General features: G+C 41.2%; 1 protein-coding gene across 1 annotated transcript in view; it reads left to right on the forward strand.

Annotated features, from left to right (window-relative positions):
• STK39 (serine threonine kinase 39) overlaps positions 1–26,594 on the forward strand; it is a 254,646-nt gene that overhangs the window by 51,257 nt on the left and 176,795 nt on the right. The window contains exons 5-7 of the mRNA XM_012725522.1: positions 4,973–5,085; positions 21,580–21,688; positions 24,684–24,825. Of these exons, the coding sequence (XP_012580976.1) occupies positions 4,973–5,085; positions 21,580–21,688; positions 24,684–24,825 (364 nt within the window). The remainder of the gene's footprint in view (positions 1–4,972; positions 5,086–21,579; positions 21,689–24,683; positions 24,826–26,594) is intronic.

Genomic DNA, 26,594 nt, shown 5'->3' on the forward strand with positions numbered 1-26,594 from the left:
AGAGGCCATTCATGTGTGAGGAAATGGGCAAACTCCTGTTGAAGTTTTGGCATGGGGCTCCTTGTTTAGTAGAATGTGATGACAGATCCTTCCACTGGCTACTGTTCATGTCAGAGGCTAATGCAATAACTTTCATTTATGTGTTTTGTAAACCTTGACATTTATGAGAAAGAGTAGCTAGAAAATTGACCATATCCTAACTTTAACATAGAGAAAATTTCCTGTGGGCTAATAACATAATTTTGAAAGTCCCAGCTTTTCATTGCTATGTTGTTCATATTGGGGGTGGGAGGAGAGGAACCCGACATAAAGAGAATACTCACTCATCAGTGGAAAGAAGATTGACTAAGTTATTGTACATCAACATCACAAAATGTAGTATTAACATATCAAATTGGCAGGAGGCCAGATGCCCTGGCGGGATTTCCCTGAAGAGTAATAGCAGCTACGATTTAATTAGTACTTCCGATGTGCCAGGCCCTCCTCCAGGACTTTCCATACATAAACTCATAGGTTCTTCATAGCTACCTTCTGAGCATCCTGCTATTACTCCATACTTGCAAATGAAGAAATTGAGGCATGGAAAAGTTAAGTAAGTCATCCAGGGATAAACGATTAGTATGCAGTGCAACCAGAATTATGAGTGCATCCATTCTGGATAGACACAAATGTTTTTAAAAAAAAAAAACAACTTTTTTTTTTAGGCTTTGAAATCAAAGAATATCATCAGCACACAAAATTTAACAATAGACTACTAACACATAGCTGTTCCCGAACTCTCTGGATTCTTTTCTTTTTCTTTTGAAATTTTTCTAAAGATTATTTATGCATACAGAACTGGGGTACAGGCCAGAGGTACAGGGGGTGAGAAGATTCACCAGCGGCAGAGTGGGGAGCAGAACAGGCAGATCTACTGAAATACTCTGCTGAGGGGAGCAGCAGGTGAGACAGGAGAGGTCTGCTGCACCATGTGGGTCACCTCCCTGGCTGGCATCGAATGCGTGCTGTAGCAGCTGTGGCTAGTTTCACGGTGCTGTGCTTACTTTAACCCGCTGTGCCACCAGGGAGGGCCTATTTTAGACTCTTAGACTTAGCTTGCTATGTCAGACCTTGGATATCTTGTAGTCTTTTGGTTTCCAAATAGCGCTCCTCTTCCTTCTCTTAAGCCAACTGAATCATCCTGGTAAGAAAAGTGAAATTTAGCATTAACCCAGAGCCATGCTGCTCGCTGGGTGACAGATAAACTGCGAATATAATCTTCATGTTATAGATGGAGAGATGAGGACCAGCACAAAAGCCAAACACAAAGCCTTAATTATGTCATTAAGGCTCACAGGTAGAGTTTATTATACCTATTCAGAAAACAGAGGTTTAGATCGAAATTAGGCCCAGTGTCACAAAGGGAGGGCCAGACTTGGTTTGAATGCCAGCCTAAACTTCTTTTCAGTGGGCTTACTAGCCTTAGACAAGGGAACCATAGGAATCAGTAAAGACTCTTCAGTTGAATCTTGCCTCTTATTGTTGTTGACTTAATTAGGAAGTTTGAGTACCTTCTAATTTGTGTGACATAATTTGCCATAAGTGATAGTGGGAGAGTGACTTAGGCTTTTGGTTTCCTCCTTTGGGCTGCCATAGTAAAATGCCATAGATTGGTTGCCATAGCAACACAAATTTATTTATAGCCATTCAGGAGACTGGGAAGTGGGCATTAAGGTGCTAGCCAGTTCAGTTTTTTTGGTGAGCTCTCCCTCCTTCCCTTATCCACCCCTTACCCACGGAGGGACTGGTCTTGATGGTTATTAAAGCTCCATACCTTGCATGTTGTGTTTGATGTCTTCTGTTGTTGAAGGAAATCTCTGGAGTCAAGGCAGAATCTCCCAGCTTGCTCAGTGAATGGTTAAAGCCATTCATGCTGTGACCATAATCTCAGCTCATGAAGTTTCATATTTAGACTCTACATATGGGAAGCTTCCAGTTGTCCCTTACTCAGCTCAGTTTGTAAAACAATAATATCTCCCAGTTGCAAAGTTCTAATAAAGCACTTTCTCTACCACTCCCTCTCCATCTTTAGATGTCTTACCTGTGTCCATAATTTTTGTGTGTGTCCGTGGAAGTCCAAGACTTCTATATATTCAAGGACTTAACTTATTAGGAGAGGTAGCCCTGTATTACATGCATTTGTTTTATCCTTTCTGGGAATTTGTTTTTCACTTCCTCTGATTTTGGAATGCTCTGAAATGTAGATGAACGATGAGGGGAGATTCACAACAAGTAGAGCTGAGCATGACTACTCATCAGCAGCTGGTTAAAGATGTTTGTTGATTTATCTGCTGGGTGCCAGGCCTAGTGCTAACTAGCTACTTACTACTTTCTCTGTGGTTCCCTTCAGGGATGGTCTCTTGTTCTGGAGACCTTGACTGGAAAACACAGTTTGCTATCAGCAGGCCTCTTTGTAGTGTTTGGCTCTGTTATCTGGAGCATTCTGGGTTGAACCCAATATGCTGTGATCCACAGTGCTGGTGAGGTCAACCTGGGGGACTTGGAGTAGCCTCTGGTGGAGCAAGCAATGAGCTAGGGAGAGGAAGGCCCTTGTAAACACCCTCTGATAACAGTGCTCTCCTGTCACACTGAACTCTGGAGAGAGTGAGTCTTACTTGAATCTTCCCTTTAGGTTGTTTTCTTCTATTCAGCCACATAGGGCAAAAATAATTATTTTCCTAGGAAGGACAAAACAAGTGAGGAAGGGAAGAGTGTGCGCTGGCTCCTGCTTGAACAAAAATGCTTGGACCTTGAGGTCTGGCTGCTCTGACTGAGGCCAAGCCTGGTGCTTCCTGGCTGTGTGGGCAAGTTTTTCAAGTTCTAGTTTTCTCACATATAAAATGAGGCTAATGACAAAAAAGCACACAAGACTGTAATGAGAATTGCATTCATAAAAGTGCTTACCCTACTTTGTGGAATTTCTTCCCCATTAAACACAGATTGGACAATCTGGGACTGGAATTCTTGAGGTTGGAGACTTGGTTCTGGAACATTAGGGTGATCTGCTCATGTCACCAGGACAGGGGTCTGGAGCTGCTGATGGAACGATAGGGCTGAAGAAAGAACAGACCTTCTGCTCTAAAGACATCCATCTGGGCATTTATTTGGGGGGTGGGTGGGAAAGTGTCACTTTGAACTAGAAATTTCATGCCTTTCTGTCCCATACCCTGTATCGATCACTCCTCCTATGGCCAAAATATGCTTCTCTGCCCCTCTGTGATCATGTTTGATGAGTCATTTGGGAAATAGAACCTGCAGAAAGACTTCATGGAGAAAGGTATATTGGCACTTCTAGTCTCCTTTTACACCATCCTGAGCATAGACTGTCTCTCTCATTGGCGGTCTTGCAGCAATAGAAACTTTATGTGACTAGAATGAGATTTTTGGTATTATTTGCAAAATTGAGATGCTTTAACCTGGAGGTCTTTTGCCCCTATGGAATATAAATCGGATTAGGAGCTCTTTGTGCTCTGCCACAAATCATTACTTGTCTCCTTTTTGCTCTTATGAAATATGGATAATGACATGACTCTGTCTCCTAGGAATTTGAGTGCATTAGCTAATGATCACGAAACCTTAGAAATAGGAAATTCATATGAATGCCGAGAGCTTTGCATCATTTTGCTTGGCATCCTTGAAAGTTGTTCTTTCAACATGAGAATACCAGGTTGATTCCTGTTCTTTTAATTGTAGAGCAAGCTCAGAAGCAAAAAGCTCCAAGGGTGCTCAAAGCAGAGCAGTCATCACAGCGCCTCACGGCAGCCCTCAAGTAGTTCAGGCTGGAGTGGTTTGGTTCGGGCTGAAGTGGAAGAAGAGCTTAAGATATTTTACTGGCACTGAAGTCGGAAAATATCAGGGCCTGAGGATAATCATGCCACATTCTCCTGCAGGATTGTGCCTCAGCGCTCCTGCCCCTTGTCTCTTTGTCCACCGAAGTGCTGTTTGTTCTGAGACACAGTGAATACACTCTGTTGTAAGGGGCTGTTTTGATAGGGGCACCCTTACTGGATTGGTCCTCCCTGGAGGGCATATGCTTTGCATCCCCTCGCCAATTCCAGCTTTTTCTTTTTTTTAAAGATGTGTTTATTTATCCATACAGAACTGGGGTACAGACCAGAGGTGCAGGGGTGGTGAGAGGGTTCACCAGAGACAGAGTGGGGAGCAGAACAGGCAGACTGACAAAGTACACTGCTGAGGGGAGCAGTGGGTAGGTCAGGAGAGATCTGCAGGGGTGGTGAGAGGGTTCACCAGAGACAGAGTGGGGAGCAGAACAGGCAGACTGACAAAGTACACTGCTGAGGGGAGCAGTGGGTAGGGCAGGAGACATCTGCCATGCCATGTGGGTCACCTCCTGGGCCGGGAATTGAACTTACACTGAAGTGGCTGTGGCTAGCTTGCAGTGCTGTGTCCTAACCCATTGTGCCACTAGGGAGGGCCCAGTTTTTCTTTTCTTTCCCCCTCCACATTGCTATTTTAGTGTTTAAATTCTTTAAAAAGATATCACATGGACAAAGAAAAGCAAATGATGTCCTTTTCTGTTTGTTTTAAAAAGATTTATTTATGCTTACAGAACTGGGGTACAGGCCAGAGGTGCAGTGGGTGTGAATATTCACCAGAGACAGAGTGAGGAACAGAACAGGCAGATTAACAAAGTACACTGCTGAGGGGAGCAGCGGTGGGTCAGGAGAGGTGTGCCACGCCATATGGGTCAGCTCCCTGGCTGGGGATCGAACTCGTGCTGAAATGGCTTTGGAAAGCTTCATAATGTGTTGCTTTAGCTTGCTGCACCACCAGGGAAAAGCCACAAATGACCTTGTTTTAAACACCTAAAGTATAAGACTTTTACAGAAATAGGTATTTAATTTATAAAGAGGATCATGCAGAGTGCCAGCCTGTGTGCCATTTCAAAACTGATGTTTTGATTTCATTTCAGGCAGTGGAGCTACGGCTGTGGTTCAGGCAGCTCTGTGCAAACCCAGGCAAGAACGTGTAGCAATAAAGCGGATCAACTTGGAAAAATGCCAGACCAGTATGGATGAACTATTAGTAAGTAAAAGTCACTGTATCTTCTGATTGCTTTTCCTAGCTGATGGGTAGTAGAGATGGCTGTGAGAAAGAGGAGACGAAAGAGCAAAGGCAACTTGGTGTTACCTCCTTTTCTAACACACACATTTCCTGGAAAGCGTTCTCCTCCTCTGATTAATTGTACTGTACCTTATGACTGAATTGTAAAATGTACAACTTACCTTACTTCAACAAATAGTACTTTGCTCAGTCCTCATAACCCCTGGGTGCGGATGGTCTCAGTGTTGACACTCTTTCATAAAACGAGGGCAAGACTTAGATGACCTGATGCTGTGTGATCCTCCTGGGCTTATGGCCTCAGTCTAGAATCGTGGCACAGTTATCTCCACGAGTACTTTTTTGGTGATTTTGGCTTATATGAATTCAAGAATCACACACACATTTCAGATATTCAGAATAGTACATCATAGCATAGTTGGTTTGTAGGAGGAGTGCATTTTTTTTGTACATCACAACTGGTACTTCTTATCTAAATGAAGTATATTACATAAATAGTTGGAATTTGCCAGTGTGACTATGACTATAGTAGCCTTGGTTGGTTGAGGGAACATTTGCTTTTGGCTTAACTGACTCATTATTAAATGAATAACTTGGCCAACGGTGATTAGTTGCCCAGCAAACTGTGAAGGGTCTGAGAATTTAATCTCATAAATATAGTTGTCGTTCTTCCTGCCAATTTTTTTTTCTGGCAATTTGGCCATTGATTTGAGGATAATAGAAAACCGCACCAGAGGAGTTAACTGATTGGTTACCCCAACACTAATCCCAGTACAAATATTAGTCCAATAGCTCCATACAAGCTACAAAGTATAATGACAGTTGGCTCCCAGTGAAGAAGCCTTTTGTTATGGTCTACATTGGGAATGGAATGTTATTAACAAGAGCTTTTTGTCTTTACTCAGAATATAGCTTTTATTTCAGGCTTAATTATAGTACACTATAGTATAAATTAAGTACAGGGATAAAAAGCTGTACTTTTCCAAATCTGTTTGGCCTTAAATTTTAAATTAAGCTACACAAGGCATAGATTTCACCAGAATTGAAGCAACAGATTGTTAGCAAAATTCTGACTATAGCAAAGGCTTCCATAATTTGATGTTACTTTAAAAAATGCGTAAGCCTTTACCCTCTTTAAAATTTCAGTTGTGCGTTGCTCTTACTGAAATTATTACTGCATTTTTCTGTTGCTTGCTTTCATGGCGACCTATAAGACTTCCTGTGTCATCCGACCAGTTTTCAAAGTCACTTTCCTTGAGTGGAAAAAGCTTTGGATGTGCTCTGGGGAGAATTGGGTCCAGCCTCAACTACTAACTTGTTTGCTAACTTTGTCAAGTTACCTAACAGCTCTGCATGATATAAACATAGAGTTGAGTTAGAAGATCTCTAGGATCTCTTCAGTAGTCCTTAGATCTGTTCTTATAGTAAGCGTATATATATATATATATATAAATAATTTTGAGTATTCACCTCACTCACCATTTGAAAATATCACTCAAGAACTGGTCCACAATAATTTCATTTGATTGTGGTGATCTGCTGGAGGTCTCACAACTGTCTTTTTGCAGAAACTTTATAAGGCTTTGTGTAAGTAAGGCTTGTGTACATTCGTGTGTGGCAATTTGAGAGGCCCCATTAGGCCATGGTCTCTGGTCTATATCAAGAACTCTTGGTTGCCCACAACCTTCAGGATAGCGCTCTGCTGGCTTTTTATCAGTTGTCAACTGCCAGTGATGTGCATAAGGGTCTGAGAGGAAGTTAGCAGGGAGACTGTCACTCCAGACCCTTTTGTCTGTTTCCCTGGGACACAGCAGTGTGATGTGGATATACTCTGAACTTAGCGCTGTCAGTTTAAGGCCCACTGCTTTTATGATGTTGTGCTTGGCTGCATTAATCTGAGGTCTTAGGAGTTGTGAGTTTCTAATTAGCAGTTAATTTATTTCTCTCATTTTTTTGTTCCCCAGTAATGCCCATGTTGTGTTACTAGAGTACAGGACATGTATGCATAATTACCTATTTTCCACTTAAAAGATATTGATTTATTGCTTTGGTCTTTCCTTTATCTAGAACTCTTAACCTTTTGATATCTTGATATTTCCAGAGATCAGAGGAAAGGCAATGGTTCTTTAGGATGTCTTACTCCCAGGTCCCTTTCAAGCAAACAGAAATGGATTTATATTACAATCTGCCCTCCTGGTACATGGGATTGTGTAGAGGAAAGTTCCTGTAATCCTTTTTACTTCTACTACTGCTGTTGCTCATACTTTTATTATTTCGGTGGGTTCACAATTTAGCAGTGTTTGAACATCCATATCCTAATAATTCTTTAATTCCATCGGTGACATTAGATACAGACCAGAGCTCTATATCATTTCAGAAACTGTTGTGTGTTAACTGGCAACTGTTTTTCTTATAAAAAACAATGGCCAGCACCCTCCCTGGTGGCACAAGGGGCTAGGCTGCAGCACCATGAAGCTATCTGCAGCCAGTACAGCATGAATTTGATCCTCACCCAGGGAGGTGACCAACATGGAGCAGCAGACCTCTCCTGTCCTGCCCACTGCTCTCCTTAGCAGTGTATTTTAGTCAGTCAGCCTGTTCTGCTCCCCAATCTGTCTCTGGTGAATTCTCTTAATCTCTCCACCCCCACTCTGCACCTCTGGCCTACACCTCAGTTCTGACATGCATAAACAAATAAATCTTAAAAACAAAAAACAAACAAACAAAAAAACAACCCAAAAAAACAATGGCCACTGGAATCTTCATCTTCTGAGAGCCTTATGGCATAGAAATCACAATTCACAACAATTTCCTGGCTGTTGGGACATCAGCCTTTCTTGCTGAGACTGGGTTACCTCCCACTCCCTACTCCCTCCTCCCATCTTCCCCCAACTCCCATAGTAAGGGGAGGTTTACAGAGAGCAGTCAAGTGTGATGGCATGGAGCAGTGTTGACCTTGGACTTTGCTGTTCTGTGGCTGAGGGAGTCAGGAGCTTTTCCTATGGTCATGGAGCTCTTTCCAGGTTTGCTGGAGAAGACTGGAAGTGACCATGACTGCTGAAGCACAGTGAGAATGACAGTTTTTTCTGAGAATGGAGGAAAAGTGATGTTAGATGAGATCATGGGGGCGAAATAATTGGTAAATAAAATTGACATTGTTGAAACAAGTACTTTATGTTCTTCAAAAATAAATGGGTTCCAGATCCAATATGTATTAATTGATTTATTGGGTAAATCTTAATGAGTTTCTATATTGCACTTAGCCCATAAAAGGGGTAAGTTTTAGGTGTGTACATTGTAGGGCAAAACTATATGCTTATTAAAAATTCGTTTTGGTTTTAATAGCACTTAGGTTAGAACACCCTAGCATGAATCTTTTCCTAGGAATCACATGGGTAGAACTTAGTTCATCTATATATTCTTTTACATTTCCGTGTATGTATTAGACGCTGACTTTCATGTATTTTCATCTCTGGGTATGACGATCTTGGTGGTTAAGGTTCCAGGAGCCGTGAAGATGTTACTGGGCTGTCCTAAACTCCTGACCTTCTATCCCTACACTGCTCCTTCCTGACCCATCCAACCTGGGTGCTTGATGCTTTCTGAGATTTGTTAATCCATCCTTGGTTGTTAACTACACATTTGTTAGCCCCACAGTGGTATAAATGATTCGTTGTAATTAACTTAACATCCTCTGGGAGATATTTATAGATTTCGAACTGAACTTGACTCTAATTATTAAAGCCCAGTCGGTGCTAAGCACTGAACTAGGAGATGGTGAGGAGGCTTCCTGTTTGTTTTGTATTTGATCAGATGAGCTTTTTGAGCTAGGGGTATCTTTCTGCCTCTTTTCCCTCTATTTGCCTAGAAATAGTTTAGCAGATTAATAGATAGATTCTCTAATGTGTATTCCAAAGAGGGAGTTTTTGCTTTTGAATAGGAACTTAGGGCTTGCTAACTGGGTCTGACCCACTGTCATGAAGACTAGTAAATTATATGTGAAGATGGTGTTGAAGTTTCTTGAAAAAAGCTTGGCTTTCTGGTTTTGTGGTCAACCTCAAAGGTTAGGGCTGCTGCTCGAGGGCACACTCGGTTTCCCTTAAAATACATGAGTGAAGAATTAATCTCCCTTATCTGAAGCCATCTGTCTTTTCAGTCTCTACCACCTGGTGACAATGAATTCCATAAATGGGAAGGGTCCTCCCTTTATCTGAAAACATACTTTTCACAACATTTAGGGGATTTTATTATTATGCAGGGATTGAGAAACATTTTGGTTCATCATCTTTACTTGATTTTATGATTTTTACATCTTTTGCTCTATGCCATTTTTCTTTGTAAAGAAAGCTTAGAAATGCACTGGACTATGGTGATGACACATGGGTGATTTGGTGATGGGACGCCCATGGGGATTACAACTGAGATGAAAAAGTGCACAAAATGATATAGAAATAAACTGTTATATTATGAAAAAAAAGAAAAAAAGAAAGCTTAGTGGCATTTTATTCTTTTACATAGGTTGGTGTCATCCAAACTCATACATTAGTTATAATGTGTAGGAGAAATCATGGCCCAGGGGCCAGGCAAGGTACTTATTTATTGAAAGAAAAGAAAAGGTGATTATATTATGAAATAGTAGTAAAGGTCATTAAAATATTTCAGCTTGTGCTGAATGCAAGTGTGAGCAGAATCATTTCAGAAAACAATGGCAACCCCGAGTCCTGAACTGACAGAGCAAAAAGAGCTCATTGGGTCACAGGGCCTCTCTTCTCTTGAATTGCAGACTTTGCATGAATCGCTTTCTGCTCTGATCCTCCTGACCTCATTCCTTCAACAAGGAATTACACTCAGTAGCAAAATTTTATTTTCATTGCCTAAATTCAAACATTCTGTGTATTTAAAAACTCTTTTTGGCCCTCCCTGGTGGTGCAACGAGTTAAAGCACAGCACTAAGAAGCTAAAGCCATCTCAGTATGAGTTTGATCCCCACCCTGGAGGTGACCCACATGGCGCGGCAGACCTCTCCTGACCTGCCTGCTCCTCCCCTGCCTGTACTTTGTCAGTCAGCCTGTTGCTCCCCACTCTGTCTCTGGTGAATCCTCTCATCACCCCTGCACCTCTGGCCTGTACCCCAGTTCTGTATGCATAAATAAAAAAATCTTTATAAAAAAAGAAACTCTTTTCATTAAATTGCTTAAAAAAATCACTTGAACAAAAATACAAATTACTAGGAAAGAATGCTTTCTAATTCAGGATGGAGTCAAGCTACTTGGGTATCGCATTGTGACAAAACTCCACTGTGAACTCATAGATTTTGGTACACATTCTGTCACCTGTTTCCCTAAGTATATAAAAAGGATGTCCCAGTTTTGAACTGGAAAAATTCTGCCATTTGCCCTTCTCTTCCTGTTTAACTTTCCCTAGAGATACTTGGCTCTATCTCACTGACAGCATTTGCATATAGATAGAAAGCTTACCTTCCTCAGAAAAAACCTATGGGCCTTATGCTCCTTTCCTCTATGGTGCTATTTTATTACTTCTCATTTCTCTTGATCTGTTCTTTCCTTCCTTCCTCTCTTTAGAGAAATGAATTAGCTATGATTTATAGGTTCTTTTGAAGAATAAAAGAGAATTTGTCCAATGATCATTTGAGAAATGGTTTAGCTATCCCCTAATTATTAGGGGGAGAGCTGACAACAACTAGCTGGCATAAATTTCTCTCATCCTTTTGAAATTAAATTATATTTATGGCCCTTCAAGCTGTTCTTACTGTCAGAAGCCCTCCCCCCAACCCCCTTTAATTGAGGTTTAAGAAAAATAATTAAAAAAAATTGTACTGATTTAGCTATTTTCTGTAATTGTTGATACTATTGCAAGTCTTGCTTATTGTAGAAAAAAAATTATTCTAGTTTGAGGATGTAAGCTTAAAAAGCTGGATGCTATAATGTTCTCTGTATTGTATTGATGAAAGTGTCTTCCCATTCTTTTTGAACCTAAAATTTTTCTGGTTCATAAATTAATTATTCATATCCCAGTTCATTTCTCATCTTATGTGGTAACAAATTGCATTTGACTATTTCTTGTAGTCTTTTATACTAGGTTATATTGAAATGCAAGCCGGCTTCAATGAATGTACAACTGGTTTGAGTATTTCAAGTTTCAAATATTAAATTTTATATTGTCATCTGTCCCTGGCCTTTTTGTTTTGTAATTACTTTCATATCATTTGGTGTTTGTGTTTATCCAACTATAGTCCAATTGAAAGTGGGATTAGAAATGTGAAAATTTTGCATATTTTGAAGATATGTATTCTTAAGACATTATGGAATAAATATTGTATATGCAAAACTAATTTACCTTTATAGCTCTGAAGTTATATTAGCTTAGGAATATGTATTATTTGTTGGAGAAAATTTTTGTTTTTGGAATACATAATTTAAAAGTTATAGTTAGCTCAGATAACAGTTGGGTATGCTACTGTTTTTATGCATGTATTAGAAACTGCTAAAGTGTCTAACATCTCATTTTTTTTCAAAAAGGAATATTAGCACTGCATTGCAAGGACATATGTTTCTGGACTCACATGTAGTCAGTAACAAAGAGACCAGGCATACAAACATTTGCAGAGTAGGAGAAAATCTGGGAAAATATTTCCAGGTTGAAACCAGCTTCAGTTACATCTCCAGTTTTACTACCTCACTTTTTCTGTTCTTGTAGACTCCTGGGAAATGTTGCTTGGTTTGAGATAAATGTTTTTGTTCTTTCCTGCAGTATCTTCTTTCTTATTTTGGTTTGGTTATTTTCATGATTAACTAAGCTGCTGCTGAAAACAGCTCTGAAATACTGAGGGACAAGGTTGGAAGATCACGGGTTGTTTGTCACTTATGCAGGAAAGTTGATCCTTTTTAGTACCCCATGAAAAAGAAAAAGACACATTTCATCTCAGGTTCTCTTCTTTTAGTGACAAAGCCAAATGCAGCAGCAGCACGAGAAGCTGACCTGGAGGTTCCAGCAGCATAAACTGGCTAACAAGAAAAGTTATTGATGTCTATTTTTTTATGCATACAGAGGACAGGCCAGAAGTACAGGGGCTGTGAGAAGATGCACCAGAGACAGACTGGGGAGCAGAACAGGCCGCTGACGAAGTACACTGCTGAGGGGAGCAGTGGGAGGGTCACAAGAGGTCTGCCGCGCCATGTGGATCTCCTCCAGGGCAGGCAGGGATCGAACACATACAGAAGAGGCTTTAGCTTCTTAGTGCTGTGCTTTAACCTGCTGTGCCACCAGGGAGGGCCCTTGGTGTCTATTTTAATGAAGTCTTTGAATTTACTATTTCCAGTCCTTCCTATCATCTGTAATTAGACTATCAAGCAGCAGTTGTTGATGACTGAGTCTGATTTAGATACATTGATGGCCAAGAGGAGCCTTTAGCGTGTGAAGAACAGTTACCACTATATGTGGAATAACTTTTTTAGCCAACTCCAAGAGAAATTGGATTTTCCTGTAGTATTTTTTTACATTTCTGCTTTATCCCTTGCTCTTTTACCTCTCCTTGTTTTCTTGAAGAAAGTAACATATTACAATCAAAAAAGGATAACCTCATGTCTTTTGCAGTAACATGGATGGAGCTGGAAGGGATCATGCTTAGTGAAATAACCCAGAAAGAAAAAGAAAAATACCAGATGGTTTCACTCATAGCAGGAGTGTAAGGGATCAGGGGGAAAAAAAATAAGAATGAACAACTATATACCAGAGATATTTTATGGGATGGAGTGGGGAATGGGATAAAAAATGATGTGTTGTGGGGCGTGCCCTGGACTATGGTAATGGCACACAGGTGATTTGGTGATGGGAAGCCCACGGGGATTACAACTGAGATAGAAAAAGGCACAAAATTATGTATAAATGAGCTAGTATATTATTTTAAAAAATAACATATTAGTTTTTCTAAGCAAAATTGTTTAAATTGTTTAGTTTTTTCAGGCAGCTTTTCAAAGTACCCAACTCTGTGATGTCATAACCAGACAAGTATGTTTGGGGTTGTACATTCGATTATTCTGTGAGCAAGCTGATACTTACCCTAGTGATTTCCTTGCTGCTTTCAAGGCATTTTCTAGACTTCCTACTCCCATGACACTTAACCTTGTGTACCTTTTCTCCCCAGCTTTAAGTACTTCTCTACAAACACTGGTTAAAGCCATCACAGAAGCTATGCTTCCTTTTTTCTAATTTCTTGAAAATGTTTCTCTGCAAAATATCTAGATTTTTTTCCCATTTTTTAAAAAGATTTATTTATTTATTCATACAGAACTGGGGTACAGGCCAGAGATGCGGAGGGTGAGAGGATTCACCAGAGACAGAGTGGGGAGCAGAACAGGCAGATCGATGAAGTACACTGCTGAGGGGAGCAGCGGGCGGGTCAGGAGAGGTCTGCCACGCCATGTGGTCACCTCCGGGGCAGGCGGGGCTGGAACTCATGTGGAAGTGGCTTTAGCTTCTTAGTGCTGTGCTTTAACCCACTGCGCCACCAGGGAGGGCCAGGTGACTTTTTTTTTTAGATTGAGTTGCAGTGTGCAAATGTGCCTAAGTAGATGTTTCTTTCAAGATTTTCTTGCAAGAATAATTCATCTTTAGTGCTCAGCTTGAAGACTGTGGCTCACAGTGTTGGCTGCAAATTAGAATCACCTAGGGACTTTTGAAAAATTTCATTCCCAGTCTGTATCCTAAACCAAGTTATATCAACATCCCTAGGATTGGAATAAAGGAGTTGGTAATTTTAAAAACTCCCCAGCTGATTTCAGCGTGCAGCCAAGGTTGAGAACCACAGCTTTAGAACAAAGTTAGAAATAGCAGATTTAACTGCACAGGATGTTGGAGATTGAGTAAGTTGATTTCTTAACTAAGGCTGAGTAGGATATTTTGTCACCAATATCAGATTAGGAAGAATTTATTTTGGATCTATATAACTTGTGAAAATATGCTAATTTGGTTAAATATATATTTTAATATTTTGAATTCAGACTCCATTTAAATAGTTTCCTTTCAGAAGTGAAATCTCTTTCCTTTTAATGCTTTGTAAATCTCAGGGTTTTAAGGACAATAGAAAACTATGCTTCAACTTTTTCCTAATTCTTGTGTCTTCAAACTCCTTTATTTTTCTTTGTTCGAAATCCTTTGCATAAATATATGTTTAGACTTCTTATTCCAAAAGAGTTTGAGCAGCTTACCAGGATACATGAAGTGAGCCAGGATGGAATTTTTTTTTTTTAAAGATTTATTTATTTTTGCATACAGAACTGGGGTACAGGCCAGAGGCTCAGGGGCAGTGAGAGCGGGGAACAGAACAGGCAGATTGATGAAGCACACTGCTGAGGGAGCAGCGGGCGGGCCAGGAGAGGTCTGCCACACCATGTGGTCACCTCCGGGGCAGGGGGGAATCGAACTCATGCGGAAGCAGCTTTAGATTCTCAGTGCTGTGCTTTAACCCGCTGCGCCACCAGGGAGGGCCCTAATTTTCATTTTTATTGACGTTCCATTGTTGTTTTATATCCCCACTAGTGTTTTGACAGTCTAGGACTTACCGCTCAGCTATAATCACTGTAACATTCCTGCCAAGGATGGAATAACTAATCAGTGTGAAATAATTACAAAGAATATGGGTTGGGACAATGTAGAGTCAGAACTGAAGCTAAAGTTTCATGGCTCAGTGACCTGTAAGCATGTTACCCTGGAGCCAGTGGGGCACACTGAGCGCTTTATGTGACATCTCTTTGAAAAAGTGTGGGCTGCTGCCTTAGGACACTTGAGATTAATGATCAATACAGTGATACGAAGAGGAAACTGAGAGACCAAGGGACTAGTGTTACTACTGGTGTTATGCGTTGCATTCTGCATTCTGCAAGGAGTTCCTCAGTTTGTTTTGCTTAGTTCACAACAAGCCTATACAGATGACTTTAGTAAGTTCCTTTTACAGAAAAGGAAACTGAAGCTGATACTGGCTGACCTGCCCAGGTGATGGAGTCAGTCTAGGACCAGACAGGCTCTGGCCAGCTGTTCCCTCAAGCGACTCCTGGTGGTCCTGTCCCTGTCCCTGTCCCTCTCAGTTGCCACTTCTACTCAGCAAGGTTTATAGCAGAAATTGTTTTCCTTAGGGGGTTTGGGAGGAGACAAAGGCCATATAACAGCACCAGAAAATCCCTCACAGATATTTCAGTATGGTTATTTTTCTCCAGGTCTTGTGTGTGTGATTTTTCCCTCTCCCAACCCTATTCCCATATCCATGGTGGGATGCCATATGTTTCTCGTATCATCCACCAAATCCAGTAGGCCCTGCCTGAGAAGCCTGAGTCCTGCCTGAGTCTCACCTGTGGTGGGGGTACAGCAGTAGTGTGTGGGTGTCTGCTGTTCTCTGTCTTCCACCCACGTGGCTCCCAGCAGAGGGAGCTGCTGTGGCTGCCACTTTACTTGGAGCAGATGGAAAGGCTTTTTACTTGTCATCCCATTTTAGGTTGGTTTTCCCACACTTGTGATACACTGCCCACGAAGCTGTGTGAGCAGACCCAGCTCCGTAGCCTTGAGGAAGACTAAACACTGTGCCCTAGCTAGCTTAGGCACTTGATGACACAGCTGAGTCTTAGTCCACTACACTGCCAAGGGAGCCACTGTTACATTCCTTGACTATGTTTTTGGCCAGTGGGTTGCTTTCATTTCAAAGTTTTCCTGTGAGTTCTTCCAACATGGACCTTGTATGCTTTTCTTTCCCTTTGAATGTTTCATCCTTTCCTGGACTTGTGAAATCCTGAGCAATTTAATACAGTTGGGGGGCAAAGAATGTCCTGAACAAACTCCACAAAGAGGATTTATAGACTCTATTCCCACCCCAGTCCAAAGAGACCCAAGACACCAAGGACTACACATCGCTTGTCCCACCCTCAGTGGCTGGGAACTGAGCGTCAAGTTAAGCAGCCAGGTTGGTTATTAGACCAGACATGTGGACCTTAGGGGGTCTCTTGTTTTTTGCCAGATTTCAGCAAGCCACTGGCATTCCAGCTCAGCAGAACTGGTAGAACACATTCACCGTATATCACTCTCTCTGTCTCCTTAACTTAATCACTCATTCCTTTTTCCTTTTTTGTAATAAACTCATTGTTAACCTTTTCGTGTGTGCTGCAGTTGAGTCTTATTTTAAGTCCCTTTAGGCTGATGGTGAAGACCCACAGTCAGGCAACACATTTCATGTAGAGGTTGCACTGGAACAATACCACGGTCTCACTTCTCTCTTTGCTTCCTCCCTCTTTCCTCAGGTTCACAGGGTGAGGCAATCCTGCTGGACCTGCTCCCCTCCTTGGCCCATCTACCCTGTCACCTTTGTTCTAGTACTTTCAAGCTCCTCACTTTCACATTTTCTCCACTCTGTGCCTCTGGGCCTTCCTTCTACAAGTCAGAAATTCAGTCATCCACCTGGGACCCTTTGGATCAGAATCTGCATATTTATAAGGTCCCCCCAGGTTATCTGTGTGCATATTCAAGTTTGAAAATGCTCACTCTTTGCTGGCCCTCCGGCTCTCCAGCTCTCCATGGTGGCGCAGCAGGTTAAAGCACAGCACAGAGAAGCTTAAACCACTTCCGTATGAGTTCGATCCCCACCTGCCCCGGAGGTGACCACATGGCGTGGCAGACCTCTCCTGGCCCGCCCGCTGCTCCCCTTAGCAGTGTACTTCGTAGATCTGCCTGTTCTGCACCCCACTCTGTCTCTGGTGAATCCTCTCACCCTCCGCATCTCTGGCCTGTACCCCAGTTCTGTATGAATAAATAAAAAAAAAAATTAAAAAAAAAACCCAGCCTTATAAAAAAAAAAAAAAGAAAAAAAGAAAATGAGAAAATGCTCACTCTTCTTACAGTGATTGTGCCCTGATTCAGGAATAGAGTGTTAGAACCCTTTCTTTCTATGGAAAGACTTGAAATACTTTTTTTTTTAAGATTTATTTATTTATATATTCAGAACTGGGGTACAGGCCAGAGGTGCAGGGGTAGTGAGAGGATTCATCAGAGACAGTGGGGAGCAGAACAGGCAGATCTATGAAGTACACTGCTGAGGGGAGCAGCGGGTAGGTCAGGAGAGGTCTACCAGGCCATGTGGATCACCTCCAGGGTGGGGATCGAACTCATGCTGAGGTGACTTTAGTTTCTTAGTGCTGTGCTTTAACCTGTTGTACTACCAGGGAGGGCCCAAGACTTAATATTTTAAAAATTATATCCATTTTTTTTTCTTTGGACCACCCTTTATATTTTAAGGGTAGGGACAAAGGAATATGTTTGGGAATAAATGGCATCACCTACCCATATGAGTAAAGTTAGTACTTTGGGGAAAGCTTGGATGATTTAGTTGGTAAACTGTTTCCAATGAAGAATTTAAAATAGAAACCATTATTGCTATTTTGAAAAGAAATGGAGGTGATAGATCTGTGGAAAGAATATTCAAGACATATTTATATTTCTCAAAATATAAAATATGTATATAAAATTACTTTAGTCTGCTCACAGTGCTATAATAAAAATACCATAAGGTGGTGTCTTAGGAGGAATAGAAATGTATATCTCATAGTTTTAACCTGGGAGACCCAGATAAGGGTGCCAGCATGGTTGAGAAGGGGGGAACCTTTTTTCTTACATAATTGAAGGGGTGAGCTTGGCTTTTGGGTCCCTTTTATGAGGACACTAATTTCATTCACAAGTGTTGAGGGAGGGGAAGGATATCTTGAACAAAAGCAGGTTTTTCAGGACCTCACCTCCACCCCTGTCCAAAGAGATCCAAGGCACCAAGGATTGCAAATCCCATAACGTTACCACCACTGTAGGGAGGATTGCTGGGGACTACAGGTACAGAGACATGTGGGTCCTGGGGTTGGTTGTTTTTTTGCTGGCCTTCAGCGTACTGTTGGGGTCTCAGCTCAGTGGAACTGGTAATGTTCCATCCACCCATTTACCTTTACTTTCTCCATGAGTTGTTCATTTTTTAAATTCCACTTTCTGTAAATAAGCCCTTTATTAACCTTTTTGTATGTGCCTGTATGTGGGTCTCACTATAAGTCCCATTTAAGGGTACAGATGAGGACCCAGTAAGGCCAACTCATTTCACATTGAGGTTTCCCTATAAGAAAAGGACTTCACTCTCATAACCTAATGACCCCAAAACCCCACCTTCCAATACCATCAACTTAGAAGTTTTGGGGAGGACATTGACATTTAATCTATGGTGAAAAGACAGATTCTAGAAGGCAGTTAAATGAAAAGTTTATACATAAAAGTAGGAGGTAGGCAGATGGGGCACTATTTCTTCCCTTGTGACCCATTTGTAGAAATATTACTTGTCATGGGTGTTCAGTGATGGCTCAGGTCATGTCCAAAGGCAGAGTGACTTTTTCCCCTAGGGCTAGTTTCATCATGTATTTCGGCACTAGAGCCTGTACTTTAGGGAAAGCTGTGCAGTTAAATGGAGGATATAGGAGTGGGGTGCGTGAACCCCCTAGCCAGACAGTGAAGGCAGAAGTGATACTTAAAGGAACAAGAAGGCAGCTTAGTGGTCAGACCACACAAGTCCATTCCCTGACCCTCACCTTTTCTGTGACCTGTCCTTCCAGTGTTCCTGGGGTATATTAGTAGTGGTGGTTGCTACCTCTGCTTTTATTTTTTAAATCCTCAAGATCTTTAAATGTGCCATTGCTACTGCTAAGACCCAAAAATTGAAGGCATAGAATTTGATTGGTTATATTTGTAGGGTTTTTTAAATAGCTATTATCTGGTTTTTTAAATAGCTATTATCTCTCTCTGTCTCTCATACAATCACACACACACACACACACACACACACACACACACACACACCATCAGAGAACCCGATACTCTGGGTAGGAAGTGACACCAGTCATCAAAATGCAAAGGATACTCTGGGTAGGACTAAGTAAATGCAAAGGACTAAGAAAACGTGTTTTTCCAGACTGACCCAAATTCTCCTCAGTGCGAAAGAATTTCCTTTCATTTGAGCATTGGTGGTTTATTTGTGCACTTTGATTAATGATTTAAATGTTTGTAGTTAGAAAGCTAGAGAAGCACTCACATTGGCTGCAATGTGGTGAGAATGTAGAGCACACCTACCTTTCAGAAGCATTACTCTTTTTGTTAAGTTTATTTTTTGCATCATTCTTCATTTTGTGCATTTTTTCATCTTGGTTGTAATCCCCATGGGCTTCCCACCACCAGTTCACCCATGTGCATCACCATAGCCCTTTGCCCTCTTCCCACTCCAGTTTTGATCCTGTTCCCCTCTCCTTTCCCATAAAGTGTCTCTGGTTTATAGTTGTTCGTTGTTTTTCATTTTTACTTCATTACAACTGCTTTTTTCCCCCTGATCCCTTACGCTCCCGCTGTGAGTGCAACCATCTGGTATTTTTCTTTTTCTTCCTGGCTTATTTCACTAAGCATGATTCCTTCCAGCTCCATCCTTATTGCTGCAAAAGACTGTAGTTTATCTTTCTTGATGGCTGAGTAATATTCCACATCTTAATCCAGTCATCTATGTTCGGGCATTTGGGTTATTCTTATCCTGTGAACTGGGGGCATTGTTTACACTGGACCCCGTTTGTGTCACAGGCCTTCAAAGTGGGCCGCCCCACTAGAAACAGATGCTGGCAACCCATAATAGCAGGGGCCTGGACAGTGTTCCCTTTCTCTCTTCAGAAGTATCTTAGTATCAAAACCTAACACCAGAAACAGATGGAAACTGAACCTCAGGTGTCAGACCTTGTGCAGAACAGCAATTGCGACATTGAAAGGGTTAGATTTAGAAAACCTGTCATCGATTAAATGGAAGAAGGAAGTGAGGGTGGAAAATGTGTATAGGATGAAAGAAAATAGAGGAGTGAGTTTATTCTTGGTAGAAATTACTTAAATAAGCATATTCAAGTGCGTATATGGGTTATAAGTCACAGTATTTTGTCCAAGTTACTTGGCATATAAGGTCATTTTGGTTCATTGAGGATTAAGTAGCAGTAGATGTGCAAGCAGATCCACTGAAATTGCAATGTTCTGGTAAGTTAACTGGAAGTTCAATAACTAATTATTGAAATTAGTTATAGGATACTCACAGACACTGTTATCATAAATACATAACACCAGTAGGCCCTCTCTGGTGGTACAATGGGCTGGGGCGCAGCACTGCAAGCGAGCTGCACCACTAAGGAAAGTTTCCATCCCGGGCTCGGGGGCGACCCACATGGCGCAGCAGACCTCTCCTATCTCACCCACTGCTCCCCTCAGCAGTGTATTTCGTTGATCTGCCTGTTCTGCTCCCACTCTGTCTCTGATAAATCCTCTCACCCACCATACCTCTGACCTGTACCCCCGTTCTGTATAAATAAATAAATAAATCTTAAAAAAAATAAATATGTTTCTCGGATGACTTAGGTATTCTTTATGGCTTTGGGGCAACACCTGGAAAGTAAGTTAAACAGGTCTGTTAGTTTTAATGGAAGACTAGCATTTAATTGAAGCTATAGAGGAGTCATCCAGGGATAACTTCACAAATCAGACCAAATTGAATTTCAGTATTGCAGAAAAATATGGCTCATTGAAGTTTCCCATTTGTTTGATTTCAAAGATTTGTTGTTTTATGGATTTATATAAAACTTCCTACCCTGCAGCTGAGTTTCCTAAACTATGACACACAAAAACATCCTTTTCCTGTATTGTTAATGTCCTCTCACTCAATGTTGACAGCTTATCTATTGCAGAACTTGTCAGATCCTTTGATAGCACTAATAGTGAGATGTAGTATCTGATGTTTCTCAAGTCTGTAGCACTGCCAGACAGCCCCCCACCCCCTTTTATTTTTCATTTATAGAATATATACCATGGAAGATTGTTTGGGAAATGAAGTTCTAGCCTTTTTCATACATATTTCCTCATTTGCACTCACAGCAGTTCTGAGAAACAGAATCGTTTTATTGTCCCCTTTTAGATGAGAACAGAGCCAGGACCCACCAGAGTCCAGACCAGCTCAGGGCCCAGGCTCCCTTGTAACTCACCTAGTCTCTTATTTCTGCCGAGTCTGCAGTTCCGATAGGAATCCCTTAGTTATATAAGGCAGAAGGCTCTGTGCTGGGAGAGCGGGGATTCTCTGGGTGACATGCTGGCTGATCTGAAGTTCCTCTGGTTCGGTGGCTGTTCACAGCAGTGTTCCTCTGCTAAGACTTCTAATTCTAACCAGTTGCCAATGAAGGTAAGCTTGTCCTCCCATAGCTGCTTTGAAGTAATGGTTCCCGCAGCCCTCTCTACCCCCAAATCCCACCTGGGTGTGGTTTTAAATATGGACACTACCCAGGTCCTCAACTGTGGTTCACTACTGTTCTGCTTTCTGATTTTCACCCTGTGATACTATGTCCTCTTTGACTCTCTTCATAGAAAGAAATTCAAGCCATGAGTCAGTGCAGCCATCCCAATGTAGTGACCTATTACACCTCTTTTGTGGTCAAAGATGAACTTTGGCTGGTCATGAAATTACTAAGTGGAGGTAAGTGGGTTTTGTTGTTTGCTCTTTTTTCTGTTTTGTGCATGTTTAGTAAGAATTTGCATTTGATCCCCTTGCACCTGTATTTAAAAGTTCCAGATTTCTTTGAATTGATATTCAAAGTCTTTCATAAATTGGCTTCACCTCCTAGAGTATATATGTCCACCCTGGACTTCTTGGTGTAGTTGGGGCTCCTTAAATATGCTTTGTGCCCTGGTATCTCTGTTGCCTCACCTGTGCTGCCACCCAGGCTCAGATGTCTGTCTTGCAAGTTCTGACATGTCATATCCCCGCTGCAGCCACCCCTGTTTCTTTCAAAAAAGATAACTGCTCCTTCTTTAAACTCTTTGTTTCTGACATTACTTAAGTCCTTCACACTTAGCAATATAGTGAGTTATTTCCATGCTGTTTATTGAAAGTTCTGTGATGATGGAAATGATCTGTATCTGTACTATCCAGTTTCCACTAGTGACATGTAGCTCTTGAGCAACTGACATGTGGCTAGTGTTACTGAAGGACTGAATTCCTATTCAAGATTAATTAGCCTACATTTAAATAACCTTAGGTGACTGGTGGCTATGGTACTGGAGGTGCAGATTTAGGTTATAGATTTCATGAAGAAGCATGGAAATACCCTTCAGGTTTATTGAGCCTGACACCAAATGGGTGCTCAATAAAACTTGGGGTTCAAATGGAGAGATATTGTGTGCTGAATTATTTGCTTGCAGTGTTGATTAGAAACAGCACTGTTTTCATCCTGTGTTTGCATTTGAAAAGGAATCTAACTTTCCCTCTCTAGTTTCAAGTCTAGTTTCAAGCAATTGAAAAATTGAATTTATAAGTCACTTTCACCTACCTGTAGTTTATTTTCTTTTGATCCTTTAACATCATGTTTTGATAGGGGATGGTCATGGCAACTGTTAACTTGATTGAATACTCACTCTCTGTGGTTAGCTCTTGTTCAAGGCAGTTATTTAATCTGGACAACATCCTTGAATGGCGGGTGTTGCCATCCCTGTTTTTCAGAAAAGTACTCCAAAACTCAGGAGAGTTCAGCCTCCTGCCCAAGGTCATGCACATGTTAATTGGGAGTGCTGGAATTTGTGACTGTAGGACCTGTTAAGTTAAAAGTTCTCCCAAACTGCAAGTATTATCACCTTCATGTTTCAGACCAGAAAACTGACGCTTAGAAAACCCGAATGATCTCCTTTGTAACACCTAGCTTGCCCACATCTCCAGAGTGTTCTTTTCCAGGGTGTCACGCCCCAGGTATCATTCTGAGATGTGAAGTTTGCTTTAAGAGCAGAGGAGAACATTATGGCACCTGGGTGGGTGAAGCCAAAAACTGGCATAGCAGAATTTACATTGTAGAGCCTATTTTAATCTACTCACTAGTTTCAGCTAAGACAGAATGATGGAGGCAGCTTACTTATTTATTTTTTTTAAGAAACTATCTTGGATCAAAGAGACCCAGAATTGAGATGACGAACATATTGTAATTGCCTTTGGTCTGCTTGTGTAGGTCTCAGTAGGGAGCCTGGGAGAGCTTAGTTCAGTTCTGTTCCCAGTCTTGTCAATCCTATTAGTCATTGTTTCCTTGAGTGCCTACTTTGGTTCTTAATTAAAAAGGAAAAGAAAAAAGGAATGAAACAAGATAAAGAGAGCCAGTTGGAGCAGTACTGCAGTGTTGAGTGGTGAGAGAAGGCTCCTAGGATCCAGGGGTGGGGGTGGGTCCTACTTTGTCAGTAAGGAGATCTTAACTTAGTCCTTATTGCAGGTCGACCAACTCTGAGAGACAGATTCTGATGTTAGGGATCCCCAGAGAGCCCCAAATGCCCTGTTCATGCTGAGGATTTTACTTCCTCTCTTTATTTTTATCCCATTAACCTTTTGTAAGCATGAGAATAAGTCCTGTCCCCTTTCCCAAGGGCTTGATAAAACACTTCATTGTTTTTAAAGAAATCCACTTTGCTTTCCCTGTGCTTTAGTGAGAGAAACAGGGCTTAGACAGGTTTCCACAGGTGAGGGAACGTGGGCAGTTGTGGACTTTTGCTCGTTTTTCTTTCAGCAGACCAAACGTGCACACAGGCCTGCTGTGGCATCTCCTTATGAGATAAAAATAAAAAAGTTTTTGGAAGTATTCTTTCCTAAATGAGCCACAAGTTCGAGTCAATGAATAAACAAATGTTTTGTTTGTCTCTGTAATGGTTAAAAGTATATATTTGCTTCTTCTATAATATTTTATGACATGAAATCTCTTAATGAGGGGTGGGTGGCTACATTCGTAGAGTAACATCTGATAGAGAAAGTCAATCCTCTTAGTTAGGCAAAGAGAGCCTGGAGCCTGAGTGGGCCTGAGGTAAGCCATCTATTAATGCTACAGAAATGTTGACCCCCTCAGGTAATGATGGCCTTTAAAATCACCTGGAGTTTGGAATATTAATTAATATGTGTTGAAACCCAAACTCACAGTGCCAAGGATACTAATCTTGTTTATTGTAATAAAGTACTGGGTATTTATTTCTTTATTAGAGAAGGCTGCACATTAGGCATTAAGTAAACACAACTGTTTAAAACTAAGACCTAGAGGTAACTTTTTTTTCCCCCTCTCCTCCCACTTGGATTTGAGGTGCTGAGAGTAGTATCTTTCTCACAGAAATTCACGAAGGTCTTTTCTCTTCACCTCCTGGTTGTTTCTTTTTCAGTTTAGATCTCTTTTGTGTCTGCAATCAGTTGTATGTCTAGGGAAGAGGGACTAACCCCTTCTGGTTTCTGAATCAGAATTCTTTTCATTAAGTTCAGCTGAATTACAGTAAGTTTGCAAACTGGGATTTAGTGCCACGCAGTTGTTTGTATGTTTTGGGAATAATTGTGTTAAATAAACAGGGGGGAAATATGTTTTGCCGTTCCTTGGTCATTTTTAAAATTGGGAGCCCTGTTCTGGAATAGCACTACAGGTGCTTACACAAGTCTTAAAGTCTTCTGTCTGTTCACTTAGGTTCAATGTTGGATATCATAAAATATATCGTCAACCGAGGAGAGCACAAGAATGGCGTTCTGGAAGAAGCAATAATAGCAACAATTCTTAAAGAGGTTTTAGAAGGCTTAGACTATCTACACAGAAATGGTCAGATTCACAGGTATGACTTCTGCAGAGATTCTTAAATGTAGCTTTTCTTTAGTCCTAGTTTGTAAGTCTTAAGGAAACAGCATAGGTAGGTATCAATATTATTTCTGAGTTAAATAAGCTAAATTGATGTGGAAAAAATACTTAAGAAGCAAGAGAATGAATTTTGATGATTGCTTTGGTATCCTCAGGATTGATTCAGATGCTTTCACTGAAATAAGAGTAGAATATAGAAATCATGTAGTGTTAGACATTAAAAGAATCAGTTAATGTACTGCTCTTTTGGTGGTTATTAAATTTTATTTCATTTTTTTTGAAAGATTTATCTATTTATGCATAAAATAACTGGGGTGTAGGCCAGAGGCGCAGGGGCTGACAGTATTCACCCAGAGACAGTGAGGAGCAGAACAGGCAGATGTACTGAAATATACTGCTGAGGGGAGCAGCTGGTGAGACAGTAGAGGCCTGCTGCAGCATGTGGGTCAGCTGCCTGGCAGGGGATCCCACTCATGCCACAGTGGCTGGTTAACAGCTTGATCACACTGAGACATTAACAGTGCCACCAGGGAGGCCCCTCATTTATTAAAAAAAAAAAATTGTATTGTTTTTACCTCAGCACTGTTGTTCTACAACTCTATATGAGATTTAGAGGTATAAGTTCACATCTCTTCAGATGTGTGTCACCACATCATTGCCCATAATGCTCGAATATAGTTTTCTGGGTTTCCTCTGCTCTCTGCTCTCCAACCTCTACTCTAGTTATTTCAGTTCTACAGCAAAATTTCTAGGATTTGCTTTGGTTTTAGTTTTATCTGTTCCTTTCCTTTTTTTTTTTTTTATTTCACATATACATGAAGACCTCTAATATTTTTCTTTCTGCTTCTGACTTATTTTGCTTAGCATAAAATCCTCTCCAGTGCTATACTGTTGTTGCAAAAGTCTTTTTTTTTTTGTAATAGCCAGTGGCATTCTATTGCATACATATAACATATCTTCTGAACCCACTCATTAATCACTGGGCACTTAGGATGTTTATGTAAGTTAGCTTATATAAATAATGCTGCAATAAAATGGGAGTACATATATTTCTTTAAATTAGTGCTTTTGCTTTCTTTGGGTAGATACATAGAAATGGGGCTGCTGGATTATATCATAGATCTATTTTTTTTTTAAAGATTTATTTATTTATTTGTACAGAACTGGGGTACAGGCCAGAGATGTGGAGGGTGAGAGAATTCACCAGAGACAGAGTGGGGAGCAGAACAGGCAGATCGACGAAGTACACTGCTGAGGGGAGCAGCAGGCGGGTCAGGAGAGGTCTGCCACGCCAATGGGTTGCCTCTGGGGCAGGCGGGAATCAAACTCATGCGGAAGTGGCTTTAGCTTCTTAGTGCAGTGCTTTAACCCGCTGCGCCACCAGGGAGGGCCAATAGATCTATTTTTAATATATATTTTTAAAGATTTATTTAGTTATGCATACAGAACTTTGGTATAGGCCAGAGGTGCAGGGGGGTGAGAGGATTCACCAGATATAGAGTGGGGAGCAGAACAGGCAGATGTACTGAAACATACTGCTGAAGGGAGCAGCAGGCAGGTCAGGAGAGGTCTGCCATGCTGTGTGGGTTATCTCTCTGGCTGGGGATCGAACTCGTGCTGCAGTGGCTTCTGAGAGTGTCACGGTGTGGAGCTTTAACCCACTGCAACACCAGGGAGAGCCTATTTTTAATATTTTGGAGAACCCTCCCCATACTGTTTTCCACAATCTCTCTACATTTCGAACAA

This window comes from Condylura cristata, unplaced genomic scaffold (genome assembly GCF_000260355.1).
Source record: "Condylura cristata isolate star-nosed mole 26May11 unplaced genomic scaffold, ConCri1.0 scaffold00002, whole genome shotgun sequence".
Taxonomy (NCBI): Eukaryota; Metazoa; Chordata; class Mammalia; order Eulipotyphla; family Talpidae; genus Condylura; species Condylura cristata.